Source organism: Mesoplodon densirostris, chromosome 5 (assembly GCF_025265405.1).
Source record: "Mesoplodon densirostris isolate mMesDen1 chromosome 5, mMesDen1 primary haplotype, whole genome shotgun sequence".
Classification (NCBI taxonomy): domain Eukaryota; kingdom Metazoa; phylum Chordata; class Mammalia; order Artiodactyla; family Ziphiidae; genus Mesoplodon; species Mesoplodon densirostris.
Window position 1 is genome coordinate 483,114 of NC_082665.1, and position 27,512 is coordinate 510,625.

Genomic DNA, 27,512 nt, shown 5'->3' on the forward strand with positions numbered 1-27,512 from the left:
CAGCTCTGTGGAAGCTGCAGTTGTCCCCCTGGGCCAGAGGCTGGGAGGTATATGTGTCTGATTTAGAGGTGGAAGTAGCTAGCCGTCTTGATCGTCAGTCTAAGCCATGTCTTCCAAACTAGTTTCTTCTCTGTAGCAAGGCTGGTATTTTGATTTCCAAACCTCTTATTGCTGCGTCTTCTTCACTGGTTTCTGAACCGGGATAGGAAGAGGCCAGTGTCCTTTACTGACCATCTAACAGCCTGATATTCCACTAGGGGAAGGTGTATGTGTGCTTTCCTCTGCAAATCCCCCCTTGCCCCCTGGCTTGCTGGGGTTCATGGCATGGGCACAGAAACACTCACCTAACCGGGGAAGCTGTGACCTGATGTCAGGGCTTCTGTGGGGAAGATGAGGAAATGGCGGGGCTGTGCGTGAGTTCCTGCAGAGCCACCTTTGGGACCTCAGTGTCTGCACAGTTTCCTCCAACTCCGCGGAGCCCCTGGCCCCTGCTGCACACCCTGCGACCACTTTATCCTCAACCCACCTACCCCCAGTCCTTTCAGCACGTTCTCCATCTTTCTCTTGCTTCCCTTTACAGTCCAGGCCTTCCACACTTACTTCGCTGGGACCGCAAAACTGCAGGGCTCTCTCTGAGTGGCACAAGCTCTCCCAGTGTGGCTCCCTCCCAGGGCTTGGCACCGCTACCTCGAAAGCCCCACAGCAAAGCCTTCAGCCTGCCTGAAGAGGCACTGCCCCTCACCTGTCAGCCCCAGCCTGCCCTGCCCCTCCTGTCAGCCCCTCTCCTGCCCTCTCCCCTCCTGCCACCTCCTCTCTGGTGTCATCTCCCCTCCTGTCAGTTGCCCTCCCATCAGCCCTCTCCTGTCAGTTCCTCTCAGGTGCCTGTCAGCGCCCCTTGTCCCCCGAAAGCCTTTCTCCCGCGCGTCGCGCCCTCCGCGGGACCTCGCGGCCATGTCTCCCCTCACTCACTCACCTACAGCCTCTGGCCTCTGGCTCTTCCTCAAGGGCACTAGGTGCTCCCCAGACCTCCTGCCTTCCGGCCTCGGGTGGGACCCTCCCCAAGTGTCATTCAGTCTCAGGCGTCCCCTGGTGGCCTCGTCCTGGCGCTTCGCCCCACAAGTCGCTCCGAGGCTGACAGACTCCGGCGGCACGCGTGACTGGCAGTCGCTTCCCTCCCGGCCTCGCCCACTCACCAAGCCCCGCCTACCCACCCAGGCCCGCCCGCTCAACGCCCCGCCCCCCGCCCCCGCTTCCTTCAATGTTCCCCGGCCCCGCCCCCACCGCTCAGACCTTCGCGCTCCACCACTGAGCTAGCCGGCCGCGCCCCGGACCCACCCTCACCGCGCTCTGATTGGCTGCGCGGGCATCTTCCCATCGCGTTCTCCGGTCTGCGGAGGCGAAGGCCTTTGTGGGCTGGTGGCTGGTCCGGGTGCGGGCGCAGGCTGAGGGGAACCGGGAGCGCGCGGCGGTCATGACGGAGGGCACGTGAGTCCCCGCGCCCCTCGAGAAGGGAGGGCGCGATCGGGGGCGCAGCGGAGGGGTCTCACTGGGTCGGGGGCTTCCAGCGAGGCTGCTGCGCCGTCCGGCCCCGCCCGCGGTCTGTGGAGACGTGCGGCACCGGCCCTGGGGGCGGTGAGGGGCGGTGAGGGGCACGCTCTCCTTCGGCGATGTCGCCCGGGGACCGCTGGGCCCGGGCCGGGGAGAGCCGGGTGGGGCAGGCGGTCCGGCTGGGGAGCGGGACGTGGGCGGCGGTCCCTGTGGCATGTGTCTGCTCTCCCGGAGAAATAATGGCGCGGTGTTTCGGTGCAGAAGCGCGCCAAGAGGGTTTTTATTTTGCAAGGTAAGGGAAACAGTGGTCTGCTCGCAGGTCGTTGGGGTGAAACGGGAAGGTCGTTGCGCCTCTGGCCTCTGACCTGGCGAGCAGGTCACTGGAGCATGATCGCTTCCAGGTGTCTGCGCCGAAGAGGGGGACCGTATAAGACGGAGCCTGCCACCGACCTCAGCCGCTGGCGACTCAGCAATGAGAGGGGGAGGCAGACGTGGACATACCTCCAAGGAGAGGAAGACCCTGGCCGAGGGCAGTCTGGCCTGGAAGCTCACTTACTGGGCCTGGACACCGTAAGTGTTGATTCTGCTCGCCACGTGCAGTGTCTGGGACGCCACCAGACCCCCGCCTGCCTCCCTTCTTAGCAGTGGGCACCAGCAGCCAGTAGGGAGCTCTAAGCAGCTCGATGTGAAGGGCGTTTTTTCCTCTGGTACAACAGAAGGGATGTGTACTGTGCACCTGTGTCTCGTGTCGCCAAAGCTGTTTCCTACCAGAGCTAATCGGGGTAAAGATAGAGCATGAAGTGAATGGGCCCCTTTGCTTCAATCCCTTTATCACTAAGCTGTGTGTAAGAAACTGCTCTAACTTCGTTTTTGTTCAGAAAGAGCAGTTTCTGATCTAGTGAATTTCATAAGAGAAAGTCAGTTAGTTAGAGAGCATGACGTAGACATGGGGTCTCCCTGTCACTGTGCCATCCCATGGCCCCTGCCCGAGGGAGGCCTGAGTTCCAGGTCGGGGTGGGCATCAGTGCCCCGCCCCACACACTTGGGCACCTGCTTTATTCAAGATGTCTTGGAGAAGTTGTGAAGAAATTTGCAAATGTGTTGGAACGCAGAACCATGAGAATGTGGAGCCATTCATGTGCTAAGATTGGCAGTACCGTCATCAGAGTTTTAGGCCTTAGATGGAAACAGCTGAAGCTTTCAAAGCAATTCAGGTTTGTTACTTTGACTTGGTCTCCAAGGGCCAAGGGCTTCTCTGGCCCAGCTTCAGACCACTTAGCTCTCAACTCCTTTTTCTTCTTTGCAGAGGAGTTACTTTAAGGACTTGCCGAAAGCCCACACAGCCCGTGAGGGGGCTCTCAACGGGATGACGTTCTACGCTGCACTGCAGGCTGAGGATGGGCACTGGGCGGGTGATTACGGTGGCCCGCTCTTCCTCCTGCCAGGTAGGAAGGTGCTGTTGTGGCCTGTGGGCGAGGCCACCCTGGGACATCCTTGGCGTCTTGGCTTGATCTGGTTCAGGCCTTTGGTGAACGTCTAAGGTGTGAATGCGTGAACAGGTGAAAAACCGGGAGCTCACATAGAAAAGGGCTGGGGAGGTTGCCCTGTGCCTGAGTTGTCCTGCTGTCGTTGCCAGCAGATGGGAGTGAAGGCTCAGCTAGCTAGCGTGCTGAAAAAGGAAGCAGGGGGTGCTTTGGGGGCCAGGGGAGGCTCTTGAGTCCCGGTGCAGAGCAGGGGCAGCAGTGGAGGGCCTAGCCTATGCCAAGGTGCAGAGGTGGGCAGGAATCTTTTGAGTCCTGTGTAGGCAGCTTGTGTGTGTGAACTCACCTGAATCGTTGGCCAGGAGAGCTCAGATGGGACCTGTAGGTGCAGGTTGGTGAGTTGTAGGAGGACTGCAGTTGGAGCCCTTGGGTACTGAACTGGTTTGGCTAGACACGTCTGTTTTGCGTCCTGGGACTGTTTCTCTAAAGACATGCTCAGCTTTGTAATCCGGAACCTTCCCTGAGTTTCTGCAGAAGGACCTTTTCCTTTCGTGGGAGTAGCACTGGGAGTCCCCCAAGCTCCCACCTCTGCTGTGACTCCAAGCCCGGCTACCTCCTGGACTGTACAGCTTCGTATCTTCCTGACCAGGGACCCAGGGGCCTGGGCCTTGGGGGCAAGTCTCTGGGCTTTCTTTCCTTGGTCTGACCTGGAGCCTGTTGAGACTTTTCCCAGGGATCTTCATGGGGAAGCAGTGACTGCCCTGGCTTGCTCTGACCCTGGGCAAGGTGACAGGACTTCACCATGCCTTGGCTGACTCATCTGTGATGTGGGGATGACGGGAATTGGGTTTGGTCACATGTGCATGGCACCAGGCACTCAGGGTGTTTGGTCACGGGGACACTGCATTGGTGTGTGCTTTTGCTGCTGTAGCTCTGGGCTCAGCCTGCTGCCCCGCCTGCTGTCTGCAGGCTGTAGGTTGGGGCTTTCCTCTCTCCCTCTGGACTCTGGACAGACCATCTTTCTCAGGTGGACACTGGCCTGTTTGGGGGTGCCGTCTCCGGGTTCTTCCATGGCTGGCTGAAGTTTAACCTGTGTTTTTCTGCTTTAATTTGGCAGATGCTCATGGATGTCATGACTGTGTGTGGCCCGTGTGGCATTGAGCATCACTGTGGTGATCACTGACTCTGGGGTTGGACCTCCTGGGCTCCAGCCCCAGCCCCACCACTTAGGGGCTGTGCCTCAGTTTCTTCGCCTGTAAAATGGGGAAGACCGGCTCTGCTTCCTGCTTGTGTGCTTCCCTGTCTTGACAGCATCATACCTGTTATGAAAGGACATGGGCTTTTTTCTGTGAACCTCTGTGCTGTGTCCATATCTATCTGCCTTTCCAGAGTGTGTCTGTGTGGGTGTGTCTACAGGGGCTTCTCATGCCTCTGGCCATAGTTGGGCATCCATTCCGTGACACATTGTTGCTGGGGCCTGCCTGAGACCCCGCGTGCTCGGTGCCGTGGGCACGTGTCTGATGGAGCCTAGGCCAGGGGTAGGGTGGAGGGGCGGGGGGGGTAGCCTGTGAACACCATGCTCAGGAGGGCTAGGCTGGGAACAGAAGGTTCTTTGTGGGTGACATTTATTGTTGTCCATCTTGCAAAGTGATGTGTGCTGTTAAAATTAATAAAACAGGAAAATGTAAATGTAAGCGAGTAAACTACCCCATCCAGGGATGATCCGTTTAGTGTTTCTTTCCCAGTAGGCATGTCAGTAGTGTGGGACCTTGGAGTGGCTGGGGGGACTCTGCACACCCCATGTGATCCGTGTCACGTGTGCTGTTGCTGCTGCTCCTGGGGCCCCAGTTCTGAAGTCCCTGACGGGGCCGGGAATAGTAGCCTTCCCAGGCTTGTTGCCACAGGAAGGAGACCCTAGCAGACGGCTGCCTGTTACCTGGGGTTCTCAGGAGGAACGGGGCCAGGGCTTAGCAGTGCTGAGTGCCTGCTGAGGAGCATCTTTTCTGCCGCACAGGCCTCCTGATCACGTGCTACGTGGCGCACATTCCTCTGCCGGCTGGATACAGAGAAGAGATTACACGGTACCTGCGGTCTGTGCAGCTTCCTGATGGCGGCTGGGGCCTGTGAGTCTGCCCAACCCTGCGTCACTGCATGTGTCCACGTGCACGTGCACACCTGTTCTTATGTGGGAGATGCACCTATCAAGGGGTGGGGTGACTGTAGCTCTGGCCCTGGGTGGGTGGGGAGAGCCTGTCAGAAGGGAAATGGGCTGGAGGCTACGTGCAGGCTGGGTCCGGGTTTCCCTGGGGCTCTCAGAATGGGCCTGTTCACTTTCCGGGCCTCGGTTTTGCAGCTTGTGTTGTAATGAGTTTCATGACTGATTGAGAGACTCCCGACCCCCATATAGCACAGTGAAAACCATTTGCTGTCATCGCTAAGGCAGAAGAAAATTGTCCTTGACCCTGGGATGGCAGCAGGGAGAGGCAGGCTGGGCAGTTCTCCCCATGTTTCAGCCTGCCTTTCTGTGGTGTCGCTCACTCTGGGAGCAGGGCCCTGTCCCAAGGTGGTCAACTGCCTGCCCACCTGGCTGTGGAGCCCTGGTGCTTCTTGTCCTGCAAGCAGGATGTGGGCCCCTGCCGGGCTGGCTAACTCCACACCACCAGCCTTCCTTACAGAATCCTAGGAGGACAGCTCAGCTCTGCTTGCCTCCTGGATGGGGTCGTGGGCATCTCAAGCTTCAGATCCCAGCTCTTTGCCATCTGGGTCCTGGGACAGACTTGAGGTCTCACCAGTGCCTTCGCCTGCCCTGGCATGCTGCCTCTGGAGCTTGCTCTGCGGGCCGTAGTGATGCAGGGTCTATTGATGGGCCACTGCCTGGGGTCATGTTGATTTAGGCATGGGAAGTAAATGGACAGGGACGGGCAGGTCCTGGAGGGAGGAAGTTTTGCTGTGCTCTGCAGCATGCGGGATCTTAGTTCCCCTACTAGGGATCGAACTTGCGCCCCCTGCATTGGGAGAACGGAGTCTTAACCACTGGACCGCCAGGAAAGTCACTTGAGGGCAGTTTTGGAACTGTTCAGTTGTCAAGGAGGTGCAGGAGCTCCTACTGGAGAATGGCTGTTCTGGATGTTTCTCGTGTTGTTACGTCATTCTTGATTTGCTGAGGAAATTTAACGGAAGCGTTGCTTCATTTCTTACAAGTGATGGAAGACGTCATTTTCTCACCTGTCTCCTGCTTCTGTAGGCACATTGAGGATAAGTCCACGGTGTTTGGGACTGCGCTCAACTATGTGGCTTTGAGAATTCTGGGCGTGGGGCCTGACGATCCTGACCTGGTGCGAGCCCGGAATATTCTTCACAAGAAAGGTACACCCTGCATAGCACGTGCTACGTAATAAGGAGTTCACGTTACCTCAGCATAATGAGTGCTCGAAAATGGGAAATAGAAAGGTGCACCTGCACTTCACATGCCGCAAAACACGCGAGCCAGGCAGGCGTCAAAGCAGAACAGGAGGAAACTGTCTAACCTTGCCAGTAAATTTTTAAAACACAAATAAAGGTCCCCATATAATTCTGTTTGTTTCGCAAATGGGCAAGGACTCACGAACAACACGCTCGTGCGTTGCTTGTGGGAGTGCTCCTTCCCAGGGGGCAGCCTGGCCGCACGAGAGTGGTGGCAGCTGGTGGGGCTCTGCCTGCACCCTCCACCCTCGCTCTCCTGTGTGTCCTGTGGGGCTCCCGGGGTGACTCCCCTCCCCTCGCCCCGGGGAGGCCCTTCTTCTCCTGCTCCTCCGAGAATATTCACGGCTCTTCTGCAGAGCCCGGTGCGTCTCGCCCGCCTGCCCTCCCCTCACGGACGTTCCTCAGTCTGCTCGCCCTCCCTGCTCTGTGCTCACACCCGGGGCCTCCCGTCAGCACCTCGAAGCCCCTTCCTGCTTCAGGGCTCCGCATGTGCCACTGTGTTCGCCTGGGATGTCCCACCTGCCACCCAGCCCCGCTGCCTCGGGGGCTTCTCATGCTTCGCCTGGCACCTTGCGTGTCACTTCCTGACCTGCCACGTCGGGTGATGCCTCCTGCCGCGCTTTCTCAGGAGCCTGCATCCTTCACACGTGTGTTGCTCTTGTAACAAATCCATCGTCAGCTTCTGGGCTCACTAGTGTGAGATCCCAAGGCGGATTTCTGGTTCCTTGTCTGGGAAGGAATGTCTTCAGGCCACACTTCCCTAGTAGCTTTGTGGCTTCTTTGCCTTCTGCACACCTGGGTTTGGGGTGAGGCCTCCTTGTGAATCGTGTCCAGGATGGTTTTTCTGTGCTTGGGACCAGTGCTGTGGGGGTGGCTCCAACATGGGGCCACAAGCATCCCCACAGCCACAGTCCAGATCCGTCTGCTGCGTGGGGACAGTGCAGCGCGGGACAGCCAGATGGACTCAGGAGGCAGAAGGCCGAGCGTGCACAGTTAACTCCCTCATCACCTCCAGGCCCGTGTGGACAGGGGCTGCCGTGTGCGCCTGGGCCTCTCCCCTTCCCAGCTGCTCCTTCCCCGGGGGCAGGGGCCAGACAGGCTTGTTCTGGGGAAGACGTTGGTTCCATCAAGCAGCCCTGGCGTTGGGTGGTCCCGAGTGGTTCTGGAGCATGCTTCTTACGACAGGGAGAGGATCCTTAGCAGGCCTGCCTTTTGAAGGGGACCCGACTCCTGAGGGTCTCATGTTCACAGTCAGAGGCAGGTGATGGGGCCTGTTCTCTCCCCACAGGTGGCGCTGTGTTCATCCCCTCCTGGGGGAAGTTCTGGTTGGCTGCCCTGAACGTGTACAGCTGGGAAGGCCTCAACACTCTGTTCCCAGAAATATGGTACGCTTCCCCATCTACAGTCACCACTCTCTTAGCGAGTAGAGTGACGCCGCCCTGGGTCACTTGCTGCCTGTTAGTCAGATGAGGGGCTGTCTGTTCAGTGGAGTGGAGGGCTTAATCAAGGCATGTTTAAGGTTTAAAACTATACAGAAAAGCTAAATTCTCCCTTTTTGCCCCATTTTCCCCCAATCAGGGGAATACATAGCCTAGCCAAAACTTCCTTGCCATAGATTCTGAGACAAGGTACAGAAATAGCAAAAAATTAATTAAGCCAGGTCAATCTAACAGCCTCCTCTATGGAATGAGATGTTCTATTTTTCACGGCGCAGCTTCACCAAAGCGCCAGGGGCCTCCGCAGAATGTCCCCATCGGAAGGCACACCTGGCTCTGCTCAGTCCCACAAATCTGAGGGTTTAGACTGTTCACACACCATCTCCCACTAACACCTTATTCAAAAGGTAGGATAGCTAACGTCAGCTTTTCACAGGAGGACAAGGTCCTTCAAATGACAACTCTGGTCATAAAAGCAAATGCATCAAATGTTTGTCTAAATGATAACAGAAGTGCACAATTTCATGGACATAGGAAAATCACAAAAGGCAATTTAAGTGAGAGAAACCGTCTCTCAAGAACAGACACGGCCTTCAAAACCAGTCCCAGATTCGTTTATTTTGTGCCCAACTCCATCAAACCTAAGCGTCGGTGAGTTCCCTTCCTGTATCACAGACCCAGTCTCTGGCCTGTGGTCACCCAACAAGAGGCATCTGTTTCTTCTCCCAAGGTGAAATCTTCTCATCACCATTAATGCTCCTTCAAGCAACATTTAGGCACATTTGCAAACCATGGTGAGCTCAGGGAAAACGGTGAGTATTAAACTCTGGCTCGCTTCCATCTCCTTCCTATGTGCCAGGCACATGCAAAGGGGAAAAAACACACTACAGCCTCACTGTTCAAACCCCAGTCAGAAGACTGACCTGCACAGGAAGCCTAAGGAGGCCGCTCTGTCCTCTGCCTGTCACCACCTCGCACCACTCACCATGTGTTCTGAGTGTTCCCTTTAATGCAGTGGCCCTGCGGTTTCCTCAAGGGAAGGAACTAGGACGGAACTGAACACCCCTGCTGGCTGATCCATGTGAAATTCCCAATGTCTGACCACGTCTGACCTCAAACAGCAACCTCATAGGGCTCTGCCTAATAGCCGCGGGCACTGCACAGCGGCTCCCCCCGACAGCCGGAATGGGGTGGGCCAGGGCGGCACAGCACAAGCGCCCAGGCTTTCTCCACTGTCTCCAGGGCCCGCGTCTGGTCGGCAAACGGCTCAATCGCCACAACTCGCCCAAAACAGTGAGTACCGGACGGTGCCTACGTGGATAACAAAAGCCCACTCCGGGACCGCACAGAGCTCCCGGGGGCATCCGCAGCGCAGGGACGTGACACCTCCCAGGAGGCTCCGTCCGGGCGTCTGGAGCTCCCAGTCCTGGCGCGGGGAGCGGCCCCGGCAGAGGCCCTCCGCCCTCACTTGCCCAGGACCGTCTACCTGGGCCCCAAGCAGCGAGGAGGCGGCACAGGCGTTTCAGGAGCCCCGACACCAGGGCGTGGGTCGGTGGGAGGCATTCACAGGGTGAACAAGTCCCGTGCTCGGGAATACCACTCCGAACTTCTATAGCAAAAAGAACTGCAGAATTCCGTGTAAAACGATCTCTGCACGTCGTTTTAATCGGATGGAAGCTGAGCTGAGCACTAGGGGGAGCGCCCGTGTCGCCCAACTGCAGGGAGTCCCGGCCTCCAAGCCCTCCAGGAATCCGGGCGAGGACAGGGAGACGCGCAGGTACCACCAGGTGTGCACAAGAGCGCAGGCGTGGTGACAGCGCCCATCCTCTAGCAGTTCCCCGGGGGTGGTCGGGGCGGGGGGTGGCGCGGGGTCCCGGAGTGGGGGCGGGGACGCCCGCCTCCCACGGCCCCGCCCCTGCCCGGCGCAAGCGCAACCCCGCCAGTCCCGGCGTACCCCGCGCCCGACGTCTCCGCGAAGCGACGCGCGCCCCCGGCCGTTGATTGGCTGTGGCTACGGCGGGGGCGGGCCCAGGCAAAGGGCGGCGGATTCAAGATGGCGGCGGCCAAGGGGCGGCTTCCAGCCCACTCGGCGGAAAGGGCAAGAGTGCGGCGGTAGAGGCCCCCTCCTGGCCGCGTCCGCTCCTGGCAGGGGGCGGTGGCAGGCACCGGAGCCCGCCCTGTGGGGCCCACACCGGGACAGCGAGGGGAGGAGGCGCTGCCGTTTACCTTCGCTCTCCCGGCCTCCACTTTTCTGCGCCGCTGCTGTTGCTCATCTTCCATCTTACTCCGGGGCTCTTCGCAGGTCGCCGTGAGGTGGCGGGGCCGATGCGGTGCCGCCTTCGCTCTATTTACACTCCCTCCGCATCGCCTGGGCTCACCCTCCCCCCACGACAACTGTCACGCAGACGTGGGCCCGCCCCGCGTTCGGCCCCGCCCCGGGGCGTGCACCCCCGGCCCGCGGCCAATCAGGGTCCGCGGTCCTGCCCTCGCGCACGCGTATTCAGGGCGGTGCCCTCAAGGAGCCGCGGCCCGGCGGAGCTCCGCCCCTGCACCCGTTCCTCCGATTGGCGCACAGACGCTCCGGCCTCTTCGGGCAGGACCATTGAGCGGGGCGCGGCATTCTCGGCGCTCTCTGTGGTTGGTCGGTTTGAAGAGCCTGCGCACGTGGGTCGTCGGGCCCCGCTGGGACTGGCGCGGAGGCCGGTTCGCATTCCCGCGAGGTTGAGGCCGCCCTGGGGCGAGTCTGCACCGGTGTCCAGTTGAGTCAAGCGTCGCGAGCCCCTGGGGACAGCCCAGGAGGCCGGGCCCCACTGCATGCGTGCGCCAGCTCAGGGCTGCCCGTGAAATCGCTCCGGGTTGTGGCCGTGCCCAGGGCTGGCAGGACCCAAACTCTCGTCTCCAGGGGTCCTTTTGGCGACCGGGATGCTGGCCCTGTTCGTGTCACGATCGCAGACAGCCAGCAAAATCACTTGATTTCGTTCCTAGGAGTCCCTCCCTTAGGTCCCGCTGGCGCCTGGACCCACAGAACCGGAGTGCCGGGGGTGGCCAGAGTTAGTGGGAATCGGGGCTGGCACCCCCAACCCACGGAGCCCAGAGCTACAGGGACAAGAAGCCACCGGCGGTGCTGCCACTCCTGGACCCATGGGTTCTTCCCGCTGGGGACACAGTGCCATATCGAGGGCTGTGGTTTAATGCGTCTGTCATGGGTCCACTCTGGCACCTCTGCCATAAAGCAGTGCCCTGCGTCAAAGAGTGTTAGGAGGGACTCCATGCAGTGGGAAACTCTGAGAGAGGGTCAGGCTGAGGCCCTGCGGGCAGGAAAGGCAAACCCACACCCAGAATACAAGTGTATTCCTGTTAGGACAACCCCTGGAACCCCAGCGTGGAAGGGGCTCCATAGGGCCAACTTGCCAAGGGGCCTGTAAGGATGCAATTTTAAATGATACAGTAATTGTACACAGTTGTAGATCACCAGAGGGAGAGAGCTGTTTCAGTGAAAGGCAAAAAGTCTCTTCTCACATGGAAAAGTTTTAAGGCCTTGAAACGTTTGGGTAAATCAATCCAAATATGTTGTAAGTGGTTATTAAAAAGGAATGTGCTGTACTTCCTGTTCAAATTTCTGTGAAGCTAAAACTGCTCAAAAAGATAGTCTGTTAAAAAATGTTTTTAAAAGAAAGGGAATGTGATGTGGGTTATGAATTCACGGCCCGTGTGGGAACTGGAGTCTCGTGAAATCATTGTTTGTTCCTTAGCTTCAGACTCCACTTAAGCCTGTTTGTCCAGATGAGGAAGCAAGGCGAGGTTTTTATTCCTAGCCCACGGTTTTGATTAACAATCAAATGCTGCTGCAGTTATCAAGCTCATTGGAAGCTGATAAGCTCTGACTGACCCTGATCCAAAGCGTGTTGTTGGCACCTCTTGTTACTGTAGCGTAACTGTGCCTGGGTGAGCATTCCCTCGCGGAGGGTGGGGTGGGGGGATGCTCTCACCAACTGGTGATGGTTACCTAAATGGCGGGGGGGTCACAAACTCAGGAAGAAACACAGGCAACCCCTAAGCAGCTGTGCCTCGGTTTCCCTGTGTGAGACGTGTAGACACCCACAAACTTGCCCCTGCGTCAGATCTGGCTGGGGTGGAGCTGGGTAGGATGACAGTGCTGCAAGCGGCAACCAGAGGAAAGGTGGCATGTCAGGCAGCACTGTGCGGGCTAACTGTGCAGGGGTGTCCAGCAAACACACTGGGTTGCTGTGTTTCCTTCACTCCTGTGCCTTCAGTGCAGTAGCGTCTGTGTGCAGGCCGCGTGCTCCCTGTCTGCTCTCGGACACTGAGTGGCGGTAACTATGCTCCTCCACGAACGTGCTGTAGTGACTTTACTGACACAAGCTCACCTTTCAACCTCAGTGTGAACGTGTGAGTCTAAGCAATCGCAACTTACACAAATCTTCAGGGAGCCCTGGAAATTCAACCACCTCCTGTGTCAGACCATAGCCCTTTGTATGGTGAGTGATGCTTCCAGTCTTGGCTCACAGACATGAGGCGGTGGCCTCCGTAGACCAGGGGTAGGCAGGCAACACTAGCAGACCACAGGCTCGGATTTCCCAAGAGCACTCAGAGACGCAGATCTATGCCTGAATCTCTCAACCTTGACATGTTGCAGTACATCTAAAACTTTGTGGGGGGCCCATGTGTTTGCCCACACTGCTTTGGCCAGTGGTTTTCAAACTGTGTTCTGAGGAACCCCAGAGTCATTTCCATGGCTATTCTAGATATTCTGTAAATGTTGGATCTTACTCTTAATTTATTTTTAACAATTAAACAGCTGTCCAAATATGTAGATACTCACCTTCAAGGAGGGAAACATAACCGCCCACTCCTTATGTATGGGCTGTGCATAGCTACTTCCTCCTGAAGAAGACAGTGTGGAAAGGGAAAGAAAAATAGTAGCTGTGCAGTGGTGAAACCTGATAGACACACCTCCACGAGGTAACTGAGGTCAACATCCACAGTGTAGGTCATGTTGACGGCACACACCCTGGATGGGATGTGATGAGAAGGGCCTTTTGCCTCTGTGGTCTTCCTCCCAAAAACCCATAACCCCAGTCCAATTGTGGAAAATCATCAAACAAATCCCAATAGTAGAGGGACACCCTACAAAATGCCAGATACAGTAGGTATTGATACAATATAAAACAAAACACGATAGTACTCCTCAAAACTGCCCCTCCTGGGAAGCACTGAAGTGAAGCATCATTTAGAAAAGTCTTCCCTTGATGGGCACACCCCCTCCCCTCCCCTCACGCCCCCTCCCCATGCCAGCCCTGTGGACATGCCCTCTCCCGGACGGGTGGGTCACCCACCGACGGTCCCCCTCCCAGGTGCCCCTGCCCCTCTCTGGGCATGGGTCCCGGCTGGGCAGTCCCCCGGCTGGAATCACATCCACCCTGAGGGGTGGTGCCTCGGGGTGGCCCCATGTCCTCTGGGGTGAGCCCACCTTAAGCTCCCACCCAGAAGCCCCCAGGCACCTCATTGGCCAGCTCCCTGGTGCCACGCAGAGTTTCCTGAAGTCTGCAGGGAGGTGGTGTTCGCACCCTGTCTTCCAGTGTTCTGGCCTTTACTCCCGTCTGGCTGGGAGGATCCCTAGGAAAGGCCAGGGGCTTGCTGTCCTCCTGGAGGCCATAGCGGGCTGAGGGCAGGGGTGGCAGCCCCTGTGGTGCGTGGGGGGGGGTGGATGCCATGCCCCTCCCCCACCCCATCCTCTGGGCTCTGTCCTCCCGGCCAGGGCTGCGCTCTACCCTCGGGCCCCAGCTGCTGCCCACTTTTTCCTTCCCCAGGAGCCCCGCCTGGCCACACCTGGGGATCAGCAGTGTTTACTGGTAACCCCTGCATGGGGACAGGCGGGGCCTGGGAAGGACTCTCAGTGGAAACCTGGCAACCGGGCCTCGCCATATCTGCGGGTCCTAGCAACCACCATGGCGATGCCAGACGCTGTGCGTCCAGGGCGTGTGCTCCCCCCCCCACCGCACGCTCTTCTCTGGCCGTAGAGGCAAGAAGGCAAACCGAGCCCAGCGTGGGATTCCTTCAGTGACCCCAGGGTTGGGCTGCTTCTCTCTGGCTGAGCGGTTCTTCCAGAGGGAACTGAGACGGGGAGGGAGTGGGCCCGTGGCGTCCCCTCCTGTGGCCCCGGGATGCTGGACTCCTCGGTGGCAGATCGGTTGACTCGGCTGACCCTGAAACTCCTGGAGAAGGTAAGACAGCTGGGCACTCATGTTTTTAACAGCTTGTTACAGAAGCACAGCTTTGAAAGGTAAGATTATACCTGTAACGAGCCCAGTTCCAAAGCAAAACCCCTTTCAGTGGTTTTAGCCTCGTAGTGAAGAACTGTGGTTCCTTGGTTTTTCTCCTTTCTGTTCGTACGGGACCAAGTAGGTCCTCCTGGCAGTTTCTGCAGCCAGGAGGCAGGCCCGCACCCACAGGCTGGAGCACTGCCAGGGCGCCCTGATACTCCCCCTCGGGGCCTCCCGCCTTCCGAGTTTCAGGGTGCGGCGTCTCGGCCAGGCCTGGGGCGGGCAGCCAGTGGACGCCCTGAGGCCGGCCTCCTTCTCCTCCTCCGAGGATCTGCGGGGTCCTCACGGCTCCCCCCACCTCACCTGCCTGCTCTGTTCTTCTGCCCCCGACGGCTGCCCAGAGCAGCAGCAGGGCTCACCCCAGAACAGGCCCCGACAGTAGCTGCTCAGCCCAGGGCTCAGTGGAGCAGTCAGAGTGGTCAGGACACAGAGCCGGCCTGGTCAAGCTCTTCATACAGTCTCCTGCAGGGACCTGTGGGTTTCAAGGTGGAGTGTGTGTGCATCGTATGGAGAGTGTGGCCTCAGGGTCCCCCCTGGCTACCTGCCCCACAGCCCACCTCACACGCTTCCTGCTCCCAGCCCGTCTGTCTGGGCGCTGGTGCCCGGCCTGGCCCCCCACACCGAGCCTGCGCCTGGAGCACGGTCCTCGTCCTGGTCTCTTCTCCTCACAGAAACTGAAGCAAGAGCGCGAGGATGTGGAAGCGGATTCTGAGGACCCCCATCTCACGCCCGGTAAGAGCCCCGGGCTGCTTGAAGCTGCGCAGGCCCCGGAGCAACCTCTGGTTATGGCGAGACTGTCCTCTAAACTTCTTTACTTTCAGAGCGGAAAGGCCTTTGTTGTGTCTTTAACACACACACACACACACACACACCCTCATATCGTATCACATCCAGCCTGCATACCCTGGAGGGCACGTTCATCATTCCTGTTTCACAGTTGAGTGCTAGGGACACAGAGGGGTTAGATAACCAGCCCAGGCTTCCCAGCTTGGATCTCAAGTGGCCACCCCTGCATCAGACCGTGTTGCCCTGAGCTTGCTCTGCAGTGTGGGTGTGGAGGGCCTACCCCATCCGTGTCAGCCTGCACATCCTCGGGCACCCAGACCAGATGCCCCGTCGTCCCCAGCCTGGCTGGCGGTCAGATGCTCAGGCCACAGGACCCAGGGCAAGGACTGCTTTCCCTGGTGATGGGCTCCGGGCTCAGGGACATCTAGGCGAGGTGCTGGGGAGACACTGCTTGTTCTTTACTATGTGGCGTAGCCCCTTGTGCTGCGGGGGTTCCAGGCAGCTCCCAAGTGCAGCAGACAGAGCCCAGGGCCCAAATCCAGATAGAAGAAAATCCCAAACCAGGTCACATGACCCAGGACAAGCGCAGAACATGGAAGAGTACACATGGGCCAGGGAAGTGGGGACTCCTGGAGGGGGAGTGGGGACCCCAGAGGACAGGCAGCGCGGGCAGCGCCAGCTCTAGGGGGAGGGGTCAGGCCCATGCACCCCGAGGAAAGGAGCTCAGGGACCACCAGAGGCGTGGCGTCCAGGACACTGCAGGAACCGTTCCCTGAGGCTCCGTGGAACATGCCAGCCCACAGGCAGCTTGGGGCTGCGGGGTGGCTCCAGGTGCCGGGAGGCTGGGCTCTCAGCCCCATCCCGTGAGGGCCTCCTTCCTCTCACTGCGTCCCGTGGAGCCCGCGGGACCTTCCGGCAAAGGTGCAGGAGCAACACGGTGCTCGGGCCCCGGGGGAAATCCTCACTCTGCAACTTGCGGCTCCTGTCCCGGAGCAAGACAGAGCCCCCCGAGAGACTGAGCTCCCCGGGTGCCCCCCACCATTGCCCACGTAATCCCCACAGGGCAGCCCCCCGAGCTCCGTCCCCAGGCACCTCCCTCCTTCTCTGGGACAGGCGTGCAGGTCCCGGGGGTGGGAGCTGCCGGGGTCTGCAGTGCTGAGCCCTGAAGCACACGCTTCCCTCCAGGAAATGAGGATGGGCCAGAGGCCGCCCTGCGGAGCGCTCTGAGGATGAGGAAGGACCTTCTGCAGAGACTCTGGGTAGGCCATGTGGCCACAGGGAGCCTTGGCCCGAGCTCTCTGCAGCTGAAACTGTGGCCTGAGCTCAGAGCAAACACGGGCCAGGGGAGGTGGGGGCCCTTCTGGAACCCGTGCTGGTTCTGATGTTTGGGACTTGGGGGCGGACAGCTGATGGGCCGTGAGCAGCTGAGGGGCGTCACTCCCCGATCACGGACTCCATGGAGAGAGGAGAACTCGCCTGTTTCCCAGAGGCTGGGCTCTCGCAGGGGGCTGTGAGCTGAAAAAACTGCTGTGGTTGCACACGATCAGAGGTGGAAATGCCGTGTGAAGGGTCCCCTTTCCCCGGAAGTGGGATTCCAAGATGACCAGGGCTTCATCCAAACCAGAGGCCCCAGCAGCAGGGAATGACCATGGGAAGGGGTGCATTCGGGTCCAAACGATAGTTGTGATAAACTCACTGCCTTGTAGTGCAGTCGACCTGGAAGCATGCTGGAGAGACGGAATATCCTGTATAGGCTGGAAAAAGTCGTTCGGGGTCAATTTCTCCTGTGTGCACCATGCAAGGGCCTTCAGGTTTTGCCTCCAGGGCCTAGCTCCAACTCCGACCCAGCTGCGCCCTGGGCCTACCATCTGATCATGCACCCGGGTGGGGTGGGAGGGAGCCTGGTGCACAGGGGTGGCAGGTGGTCCTGGGGCCGCTCCCCCATGGGGGGGCCACACGCCTGTGCGCTGGCGCTGTCATGCCAGGCGGGGTGAGGGCCTGGGACACGCCAGCCCGCTCCAGGTGTCACAGCTCCCTGCCTCCGAGCACGGGCTCTGCTTTGGCGTTGCAGGAACAGCACCTCCTGGAAGAGGTCTCCCGGGCCCGTGCCTGGAGGGGGCTGGACGGAGGAGCCCGTGGGTCAGTGCGGCCCCCAGAGGTGCCCCCCGTGGGTGTCCACCCCGCTGTCTCCCCGGCCCCACCCACCCTGGACCCACCACAGATCACCCAACACCCAGTAAGTCTTCCTCGCGGTGAATCCGGGGGGCAGAACCAATGCAGGGAGGGTGCCACGCCCCCAGAGACGTCTCACCTAAGCAGGGATGGCGGTGTCTCCACACCTCCGTGTCTCGCCTCTCTCAGCACCTTAGGGAAGTGCGCAGAAGGGGCCGTGGGCTAAGCGGCGGCCGTGGCTGCAGTCCACGTCTGGCTCTGTCGGGGCTAATGTGTGTCATCAGGCCTCACAGGTGCCCTGAGAACTGGCTGGGGGTAGGGGGTGCTTATCTCCTCATTACAGGTGAGAGGCTGGGGTCCCAGCTCCGCCCCACGGCCTAACCTTTGCGCTAGGAGCAGAAGTATTAATTAGGGGGTTTCAGTATCAGGAGGGCCTGAATTTGGGGAAGAAGTGTGTCCGCTCCTTTCCGAAACTTCATGATGACTGGGGAAGCTTAGCCCCCAGTCTCCAGGGCAGAATTGTAAAAGGTGGAAGACTGGTCCACTTCTGAGAGCCTCACGCCTACATTCAGCATCCTGGGTTACAAGTGAGGGAAAGCAGCTCTGACTTTCTTAAGCAAAAGGGATTGTATCGGGGGCAGCTGGTGCCTGGCGGGCAGCGGCCTCGGGGGTTGAGTGCGTGAGGAGAAGACAAGGCAGGAGGTGGGCGGGGCCAGGTTGAGAAGGTTCTGGATCCGGTGGCCAGGGAGGTCGGTGGTGCCCACAGGCTGGGTCCGTGACCTGGAGGGCATTTATCCTCTGGGAGGGGACCTGGCAGCCCACGTGGTGGTAACAGAGAGGGAAGGGGCGTGCCAGCAGAGGCCCCAGAGCCCCCTTTGCCCCAGGAATGGTGGGGTGAGGGTGTAGGTTCTGGAGGCTCCCCCAGTCCCAACGTGCTCATACTTACTGCAGTTCCTCAGGCCCAGTCATGCTTGGGTGTTTCAGTCTCAGCCCCAATGACAACCACGAGAGCAAGCAGGGGCCTTGGTGGTTAGGCTGAATGTCCCAGAGACTCTGGGGTAGGAGGCCCCCTCTGCTGCGACAGCACCACCTCTGGGACTGCCTGCTGGTCTGTGCAGGGCGGGGGGTGGCCTGCGGGGGGTGGCCGACTGTGGCTACAGGCCAAAGCTGGCTGCCACCTGGCTGTCAGTACGACCTGTGAACCGAGAGGGGTGGTACACTTTTTTTTTTTTTGGCGGTACGGGGGCCTCTCACTGCTGCGGCCTCTCCCGTTGCGGAGCACAGGCTCCGGACGCGCAGGCTCAGCGGCCATGGCTCACGGGCCCAGCCGCTCGGCGGCATGTGGGATCCTCCCAGACCGGGGCACGAACCTATGTCCCCTGCATCGGCAGGCAGACTCTCAACCACTGCGCCACCAGGGAAGGCCGGGGTGGTACACTTTTAAATGTTTGGGGAAGAATCAGGGGAAGAGCGATAGTTTGTAACACATGAAAATGATATGAAACACACATCTCAGGGTTCGTAAGTGCTTACATGTCTGGGGCTGCTTTGCAGCTACAAAGGAAGAGGTGAGCAGTTACAACTAAAGCCCTGTGGCCACAAAGCGGAGCGATACACTGTCCAACCCTTTACAGGAAGTTTGCCAACCCTGGTCTATGCCAGCCTTTCCGTGAACTGAGAGAGAAGGGACAGGGAGGGCCTCGTGCATCCGGAAGAGGATTAAAATACGAATCACCCCCTGGCGTTCGCCCAAAACGTTTGTGCATTATTTTAACTCAGGAGGGAAGCCAGAGGGTATTTCCATGCCAAGATCCTTGGATGCCTCTATTAAAGCAGAATTAATGGAAGCAGGGATGAGCTTAGCCCACTAAAGCCGGGAAACGTGGGAAACATGAAAAATGCCACGTCTTACTCTGCTTGGGCTCCATTACAAAATACCACAGTCTGGGCGCTTAAACATCAGACGTTTACCTTCTCACAGTCTGGAGGCTGGACGTCCCAGATGAAGGTGCCAGCCAACGCAGTTCCCATGAGCGTGCTCCCCTGACTGGTGGGTGGCCGCCTTCTCACTGTGTCCTCACGGGGCAGACAGCATCTGGTGTCTCTTTCTCTTCTTACAAGGACACCAGCTCTATCAGACTAGAGCCCCACGCTTACGACCTCGTTCCCTTTATCACCTCCTCACGGGCCTCATCTCCAAATGTAGTCACTTTGAGGGTTAGGGCTTCAACATATGAATTTGAGGGGGGACAAACATTCAGTCCATAACATTCCATGTCCTAAGTGATACCCAGACTCAAATATTTATCTATTCAGCCATCTGTTTAACCTCTAGGGTTTCTCATTTAAAGTCCCCCATGGATGGTTGGTGGATGGATGGGTGTATTTTTTTATTTTTTATTTTATTTTATTTTTTGGCTGTGTTGGGGCTTCGTTTCTGTGCGTGGGCTTTCTCTAGTTGCGGCGAGTGGGGGCCACTCTTCATTGCGGTACACGGGCCTCACACTGTCGCGGCCTCTGTTGTTGCGGAGCACAGGCTCCAGATGCGCTGGCTCAGTAGTTGTGGCTCACAGGCCTAGTTGCTCCACAGCATGTGGGATCTTCCCAGACCAGGGCTCGAACCCGTGTCCCCTGCATTGGCAGGCAGATTCTCAACCACTGCGCCACCAGGGAAGCCCGTGGATGGGTGTATTGATGGATGGATGGATGGTGGATGGATGGTGGGTGGTGGGTGGATGGACAGTGGATGGATGGATGGATGGATGGATGGTGGGTAGATGGATGTATGTATGGATGGATGGATGGTAGGTGGATGTTGGATGGATGGATGGGTGGGTGGGGGATGGATTGATGGGTGGATGGTGGGTGGATGGGTGGTGGGTGGTTCTGTAGGTCACTATTCCTGGGGCACATTCAGGTAATGGGTCGTCTGGCTCTTCTAGGCACCCCCACCTCCCACCGCCATCATCCAGCAGCTGCCTCAGCAGCCACTCGTCGCACAGATCCCCCCTCCCCAGGCCTTCCCCACTCAGCAGTCAGGAAGCATCAAGGAAGGTAAGAGTTCATAACGAATGTTGTCATGGGTTTACGCAATTCTCTACTGAAAAAATAGTTTTGTAAGCAGGGTAGTCTTTTAGGGCCAGCTTTTGACTGCTCAACTGAAGCTATGTATTTAGCAACATGAAAATAATTTCACTTTGAAAAATCCTTACTGATGGATATCCCTGAGGGAAGAAGCCTGGACTCAGATTTGAAAGAACTGTGTTCCAGCCCAACTCATCCAGTGATTAGCTTCAAAAAACCCTTGGTTAAACTGCTTTTTCTCTTTAAGTAATTTTAAATACTTGAATTTTAGAACAGCTCTATTGAGGTGACATAGAATAAACTGCACACTGTTAAAGTGTACAATTTGATAGTTTTGACACCTGTACACACCTGTGAACCCATCACTAAGTCAAGGCAGTGAACACGGCATCACCTCAGGCACCTTTTCCTGCCGTCCTCCCTGCTTTGTCACTCTGCATCAGTTTGCGTCTCCTAGATTTTTGTATGAGTGGAATCACACAGTTTGCACTCTTTTCTGTGTGGCTTCTTTCACTCTGGCACTGTTTTCAGACTCATCGCTCCTGTTGGGCGTAGCAAACCATGGCTCCTTGAAATTGCCCAGTGACCTTACATTGTGTGGATGGACTGGTTTGTTATCCTTTCACCTGTCGATGAACACTTGGGTCGTTTCTAGTTTTGGTTATCACCACAAAAGCTCCATGGACACTCACGTCTGAGTCTGGATGTACATTTTTATTTATCCTGGGTAACTATCTAGGACTGGGACGGCTGAATCATGGCAGGTGTGTGCTTAAAACTGCCATGTGTGAGAGGTCCAGTTCCTCAACACCCTCGCCTGCATGTGGTGCGGTCAGCCGTGTTAGTAGGGGCGGTAGTCGGTCACTGGGGTTGTGGTTTGCGTTTCCCTGACGATGGGAGGTGTTGAGAGTCCGAGGCAGACTTGTGTGTAGAATCACCTGATGAATGTTCTCAACTCTGTCCCCGGGAGCGTAGCACCACCGTGTACGTGCTACATGTCAGGCCTGGTCCATGGCGGCCTGCAACTCCCCAGGGGGACTGTTCTCACCGTGACACACACCAAGGTGGCCTGGAGGTGCAGAGCGGACGGCCTGCTGGTCTCTCCTCACCACGCTCCTCGGTTTTTCCCGATGAACTTTAGTGACTGTCAGGCTCTAGAGGTGAACCCAGCATACCCTGTGCATACGTGTGTGTGTGTGTGTGTGCGCGCGCGTGCGCGTGCAAGTGTCTGTGTGCCTTTAAAAAGTGCATTTAAAATCACTGGTAAAAAAGAAACAGTAAGTAGCTAGTTATTCAGAAAAGTCAAGTCACGTTCCTTACCCCACTCCTTATACCAAAACAAATTCCAACTGGATCAAATATTTGAATGTAAAAATAGGGACTCTCAAAAGCACTACAACAGCCCCTTTGGAGGACTGCTGGGCTGCTTCCTATGAAGAGAGACACGCGGCTTCTGGAGCTCCACCCCACCCCACCCCCCGCGACCGCTCTCCACATCAGCTCTACCGTTTCGTAAAACTTCACAGAAAAGACACTGGTATAACGTCATGCAGCAAATACATTTGAATTAGCTCACCCTTTATTGTATCTCAGACCGTCCTCCTGGAATCCCTTCCTATCATCTGGGAACAAGTCTTTTACAAGGTCCTGCAGGACAGGCTTTTGAAGCTGCCTTAGTGTTCACTTTCTTTGTATTTCCCCTTGTTCTTAAACACTAGTTTTGCTGGATATTCAAGTGTAGGTTGATAGTTATTTTCTCCCAACACTTTCTAAGGACCCCTGTGATGACATTGGGACCACCCAGATAATCCAAGATAATCTCCCTATCTGAAGATCCTTTTTAAAAAATATTAATTTAAAAAATTGTGGTAAAAAACACGTAACATAAAGTTGACCATCGTAACCATGTTTAAGTCGTGCTAACTATATTCAACATTGTTGTGCAACAGATCTTTAGAATCTTCTGTCGTGTAAAACTGAAACTCTGTCCCCAGTGAACAGGTTCCCATCCCCCTCCCCCAGCCCCTTGCACCCACCAGTCTGTGTTCCACCTTCTTGATTTTGATTGGGCTACATGCCTCCTAAGAGTGGAATCACACAGTATTTGTCTTTCTGTGTCTGGCTTATGTCACCGAGCGTAGTGTCCTCAAGGTCCATCCATGTTGTAGCCCGTGTCAGAGCATCCTGCCTCTTTAAGGCTGAGTAATATCCCACTGTGTGGCTGGACCCCATTTTACTTCTCCCTTCATCCGTGGGTGGAGACTCCGGTCACTTCCATCCCATCTCAAGATTCTTAACTTCGTCACCATCTGCAAGTCCCTTTCGCTGTGTAACGGAACACGTTCGCAGGTTCTGGGATCAGGATGCGGACATCGCCGGGGCCATTCTTTAGCCACCACGCTATTCAGTCCCTCAAACTGTGGGCCCATCTGGGGGGTTGGGCGTTCCGTTTCTGTGCTGCAGTGCTGCTCTGCGTGCCTTCTGGTGAATGGACGTGCTCGTGTCTGTGGGGCACACACCCGGGGATGGGATGGCTGCTTAGGAAATACTGCCAGACAGTTTTCCAAAGTGCCTGAACCCATGTACACCCCACGGGAGGGGAGGAGAATTTCGGTTGCCCACAGCAACTTACCAACACTTGATGTTTTCAGAACTTTTCATTTTCACCCATCTGGTGGGCAGGTCATGGTAGCTTATTCTGGTTTTAATTTGCACTTCACCTTTTCATATATTTTTGGCCATTTGAATATGCTTTTTTGTGAAGTTCCCATTCAAGTATTTTGCCCATTTTTCTTTCAGGTTTTCTGCCTGTCTTCTTGATTTCTAGGAATTCTTTATGTATTCTAAAAATGGGTCATTTTGACATATGTATGGCAAACAGCAAGTCCTTTTTGTGGCCCTTCCACTCTCTTCATGGTGTCTTTGGATAAACAGAAGTTCTTAATTTTAGTGAAGTTCAGTTTTTCAGGCTTTACTCTTTATGGTTGGTACCTTGTGTGTCCTGTTTAAGAAGTCTTTACCCGTCAAGGTCAGCAAGACGTTCTTCTGTATTTCCTTCTACGGCTCTGTTTGCCTTTCCCATTTAGATGTACGATCCACCTGCAATGGAGTTTTGTGTGTGCTGTGAATTAGGGATCAATGCTATTATTTTTGCCATGGATACCCTGCCCTTTATTTGACCCCCTGCCCTTTATTGAAGACTGTTTGCCCACTGCACTGACGTGTGCCCTGGTGGTGAGGCTGTAGACGTGGGTCCGTTTCTCTACCCCCCCATCTGTCGACTAATCTTTTCATGCTCGATTTTACTCGGGGGGGACCCTGCGGGGCTGATGGGGAGGGTTCCCTCTCAGAGGGCTCACTGTGGGCGGGGCTGCCCCAGGCCCAGACCCACGTGGGTCTCCTCAAGGGCCTCTGCCCCCTGTGGGGCTGCCAGACTCAGCTTCTGCACTAGCAGTCTGGCTTTGGCCCCCTCCCCAGAGCCCCCCGGCCCTGTGCCGACATCTGTGCCAGTCAGGGCTCTGCAGAGAAACAGAACCAGCAGGGTGTGTAATACAGCGAGAAAGACGTGTTTTAAGGAATTGGCCCACGTGACTGTGGAGGCTTGGCGAGTCCACACCTGCAGGGAGGTCCGGGAGAGCGGCCTGAGGGGGAGGCTGTCTGCTGCAGCCCCAGCCCCAAAGCGCCTGTGGGAGCCCCAGCCCAAGCCTGTAGGCCCCATCTGCTTGGCTGCGAGTGTGAGTGGTCCTTAGAGGCTCGCTTTCCTTTGGTGAGGCCAACAGAGCCTAGAGGGCCACCTAATTTCCAGGGCCTAGTCGCTGTGGAAAGAAGCAACATTTATGTCCCACACAGACCAGATTCAGCGTTTCCCAGTGTCCCAAGTTGGTGAATATATATTAGCTTCCTGCGGTGGCTGCGACAAAGCACCACGAGCCGGCGGCCTAAAATGACGGCACTGTGTCTGCTCCCAGTCTGGAGGCTGGGGTCCAAACTCAAGGTGCGGCAGGTCCTGGGGAGGGTCCTTCCTGCCCCTCCAGCTCCTGGGGCTCCGGGCGCCCCTCCAGCCTCCGCCCGCCGCCTCTGCATCTTGCCTCCTCTTCTGTCTCAGAGCTCCGTCTGCCTGTCACTCAGGAAGACACTGGCCTTGGGTTTAGGGCTCCCCTGGGTGATTTCATGTCAAGATCCTTATCATACCTGCAAAGACCCTTTTTCCAAATCAGACCACATTCAGAGGTCCTGGGGATTAGGATGTGGATACCGTCGGGGCCACCACGCAGCCCAGCGGACGGATGTCAGGAATCCAGTAGCAAGAAGGCTCCACCATCCGTAGGGCTCAAAAGGACACGTCTGAGAACACACCCTGGGACCTGCAGACCCACTGGACTCCACGCTTGCGCGTAGAGCTCTGCGTCTGCTTCCCCTGAGTTCCGTTGCAGGAGTGGCCCGGTCGGCGACGGCCGTCCGTGCGTAACCGAGCCCTCCGTGCCCTCCCTCAGACATGGTGGCGATGATGCTGATGCAGAGCGCGCAGATGCACCAGATCCTCACACAGAACCTGATGCTTAGAGCCCTGCCCCCATCAGCACTGGCGCCCGCGCCCCTGCGCCTCCCCGCACAGGTAGGCTCCACACCCAAACCAAGACCAAAGGACCTGGTGGCTCCTCCTCCAGAAGTCCATGCATCTCTGTAGCTCTGGAAAACGCATTTCTGGCTCCGGCTCTGTGCTCCAGCTTGAAGCTCCCCAGAGCCCCCAGCCCCACCCGGATGAGGAACGGGTTGCCCAGTTCAGGGCCCCGACAGCGGCCCCCGGAGCTGGCTGAGCTCTGCTGGAGCCTGTGCCCACCCTCACGCCCTCCGGGACCCCTGCCCACCGCTGCCCTGACCCTGACCCCATCCTGAGTCCGGAACCACGTGGAGGGGAGGGGAGGGGAGCCCAGGAGCAGCCGGGGGCCCGCTGAAACGTCCCGGTGTGTGTCATGCTGAGGACCCGCAGTGGGCTCGCCCCGCCGCCCTGCGAGCCAAGAGGCAGAAGCCGCCCTCTGTGTACCACCATTACCACTACGCGCCCCCAGCCCCGCTGCAGGCCAGCCCCACGCCTGGCTCCCCAGCGGGTTACTCCACGTGGCCCCCGGTGGTCTCCACCACTGCCCTCCCTCCTGCTGCCAGCTTCCTGCCCACCGTGTGGCACGTGGCCGGTCCCTTAGTGGCCGCCCTTAGCACGTAAGTCCGGGCTGGGCTCCAGGCCAGCCTCCTGCACCTGCGGGGCGGGAGGACCCCAGGGCCTGGGTCGCCCCTCCTCACCCTCTGTCAGGCCTGTAGCTACAGCAGGAGCCTGGGGAGGCCTTGCCAGCTCCCGAGGGAGGGGGTGGGGGTGCGAGGTAACCCTGGCAGCCTCAGTCCTAGTTGCCACAGCTGGGTGTGGACCCCATGCCCTCCTCCCAGGGGAGCTGCCCGAGGCGTGGGTCATTTGTCCAGCCCAGCAGGGGAGGGCCCAGTATAAGCCCGGCTGTGAGGGCCCCCACCGAGCCCTGGCGGTGAGACCCACCTGAGCATGGTGTCTGTGAGCCAGACCAGGGCAGCAGCTGCATCCAAAGACACCCTCCTTGCTCTAGGGCGGCGTCCGACGGTGTCCTCCCAACACAGGCTCCAGGCCTGTGACCCCACGGCGGGCTCGGGTAAGCGGCAGGGACTCGTGCTCCCCCAGGGGGTGGGCAGCCGCGGCCCTGGATGCGGGGCGGTGAGGGTCACGAGGAGACACGGGGACTTCATCAGGAGACATGGCTCACGAGCCAGGAGAGGAGAGGTCGACTGATGTAGCCACACCAAGCTTGAACCTTCCCGGGGGAAACTGCCATGAGCAGAGTAACACTCGTGGTGCCCGGTGGCCCAGGGCAGAGGCTCCGGCTCCTCACAGGAAAGGAGCAGCTGCAGGACACGTGCCTGGTGTGTCTGTGTGAGGGCAGGGCTGCCGGCCGCTTCACTCATGTCGCTCCTCCTCCTGAAGCCAAGCACCGAGGCCGGGCTGAGGCGGGGCTGTCTTCCATCTGCCTGTGTCTGGATTCTCCCCACGGGACCAGTTACCTTTACTCCACTCTCTGCTCCTCTTTTATTTTTTTCTGGTGGAATTATGCTTCCGGGCTGCTTTAATATAATTTTCTCGCAAATGCCATTTTCAAGTATTATGCATGTTTTCATTGGCCCCTTTTGGGATATATCGTCTCTTTCCCCAAGTTCCACACGAGCAGAAGCCCTGCTCCGGCCTTGCATCTTTGGACCCTCGCAGTTGCCAGAAGGCTCATCAGAGGAAGCCAGATGACCTTGGAATTGCCCTTTGGCTGCACATAGGCTCCCCCTGGGCTGACCTCGCCCCGTGCAGCTGCCCAGCGAGGAGAGGGCCGGGGCCTGGGAGCCTGAGTGCAGCTCGTCTCGACAGACGGCCGGTGTCTTGTTAAATGTGCAGTTAAACGTCTGAGCCGGTTCAGGGAATTCCCATTCAGTTTGACGTTTTCTAACATGGCTTTTCCCTTTGGTTTTATTTCTCAGCGTAATTATTAATTCAATAGAGGGAAGAGATTTGACAGAAGTTCATCATGTTTGGATGGTCTGGTAAATTGGAAAAACCCAGTTTTGTTCACCTCCCAAGTCCGGAAAGCCCCGCTCTTCCCTCCGGTGTCTTTTCTCACCTGTGAGTCTCCTTTACTTTCACACAGGACATTTCACTTCCGTCACCAAATGCCTGGGGTTTCCCCACATCAAGCAGTCCTCTGTGACCCCCGCATGGGTGTCCTACAGTTCAGTCCAGTTCTGACATCACCCACCTGGAGATGGTGTCGGATCCCACAGGTTAAGGGCTCAGTCACAAATCCAGGCTGCCACCTGTGTCCCCGTGGAGTGGGGTGCGTCACCCTCCCGGTATGTGGCTGTGTCTGCCGACCCGGCTCCCCCCGAGCCTCATGCTGTGGGGACTGCACGGAGGCCTGATCCACGGGCACCTCCATCTCTAGTCCCCTCCCCACTCTGGAGAATGGGCGTGGGGTGGCGCTGTAAGCTCCAAGGTTCTCATCCTGGCTCGGTCTTCCTGGCGACCAGCCTCCACCCAGGAGCCACCCAGAGTCACCTCATTAGGATAAAAGGGGCTCCTGGTGCTCTTGTCACTTGGGAATTTACGAGGAGCCCCACGTCAGGAGCCAGGGACAGATACC

The 27,512-nt window shown here is 57.7% G+C and overlaps 2 protein-coding genes across 2 annotated transcripts; both read left to right on the forward strand.

Annotated features, from left to right (window-relative positions):
* The first annotated feature begins 1,383 nt into the window (after window positions 1-1,383).
* Window positions 1,384-11,603, forward strand: LOC132491425 (lanosterol synthase-like). The gene is made up of 7 exons (XM_060100312.1): window positions 1,384-1,485; window positions 1,950-2,118; window positions 2,855-2,993; window positions 5,044-5,152; window positions 6,274-6,395; window positions 7,780-7,876; window positions 8,658-11,603. The coding sequence occupies exons 1-7, from the start codon at window positions 1,472-1,474 to the stop codon at window positions 8,659-8,661; spliced, it is 654 nt and encodes a 217-aa protein (XP_059956295.1). The 5' UTR covers window positions 1,384-1,471; the 3' UTR covers window positions 8,662-11,603.
* A 2,509-nt stretch (window positions 11,604-14,112) lies between these two features.
* On the forward strand, window positions 14,113-26,782 carry LOC132491050 (uncharacterized protein C21orf58-like). Its single transcript, XM_060099855.1, has 10 exons — window positions 14,113-14,172; window positions 14,943-15,003; window positions 16,243-16,316; window positions 17,129-17,293; window positions 20,172-20,283; window positions 24,807-24,928; window positions 25,295-25,530; window positions 25,630-25,688; window positions 25,753-25,844; window positions 26,687-26,782. Exons 1-10 carry the CDS (start codon window positions 14,113-14,115, stop codon window positions 26,780-26,782), a joined length of 1,077 nt encoding a protein of 358 aa, XP_059955838.1.
* The last annotated feature ends 730 nt before the right edge of the window (window positions 26,783-27,512 follow it).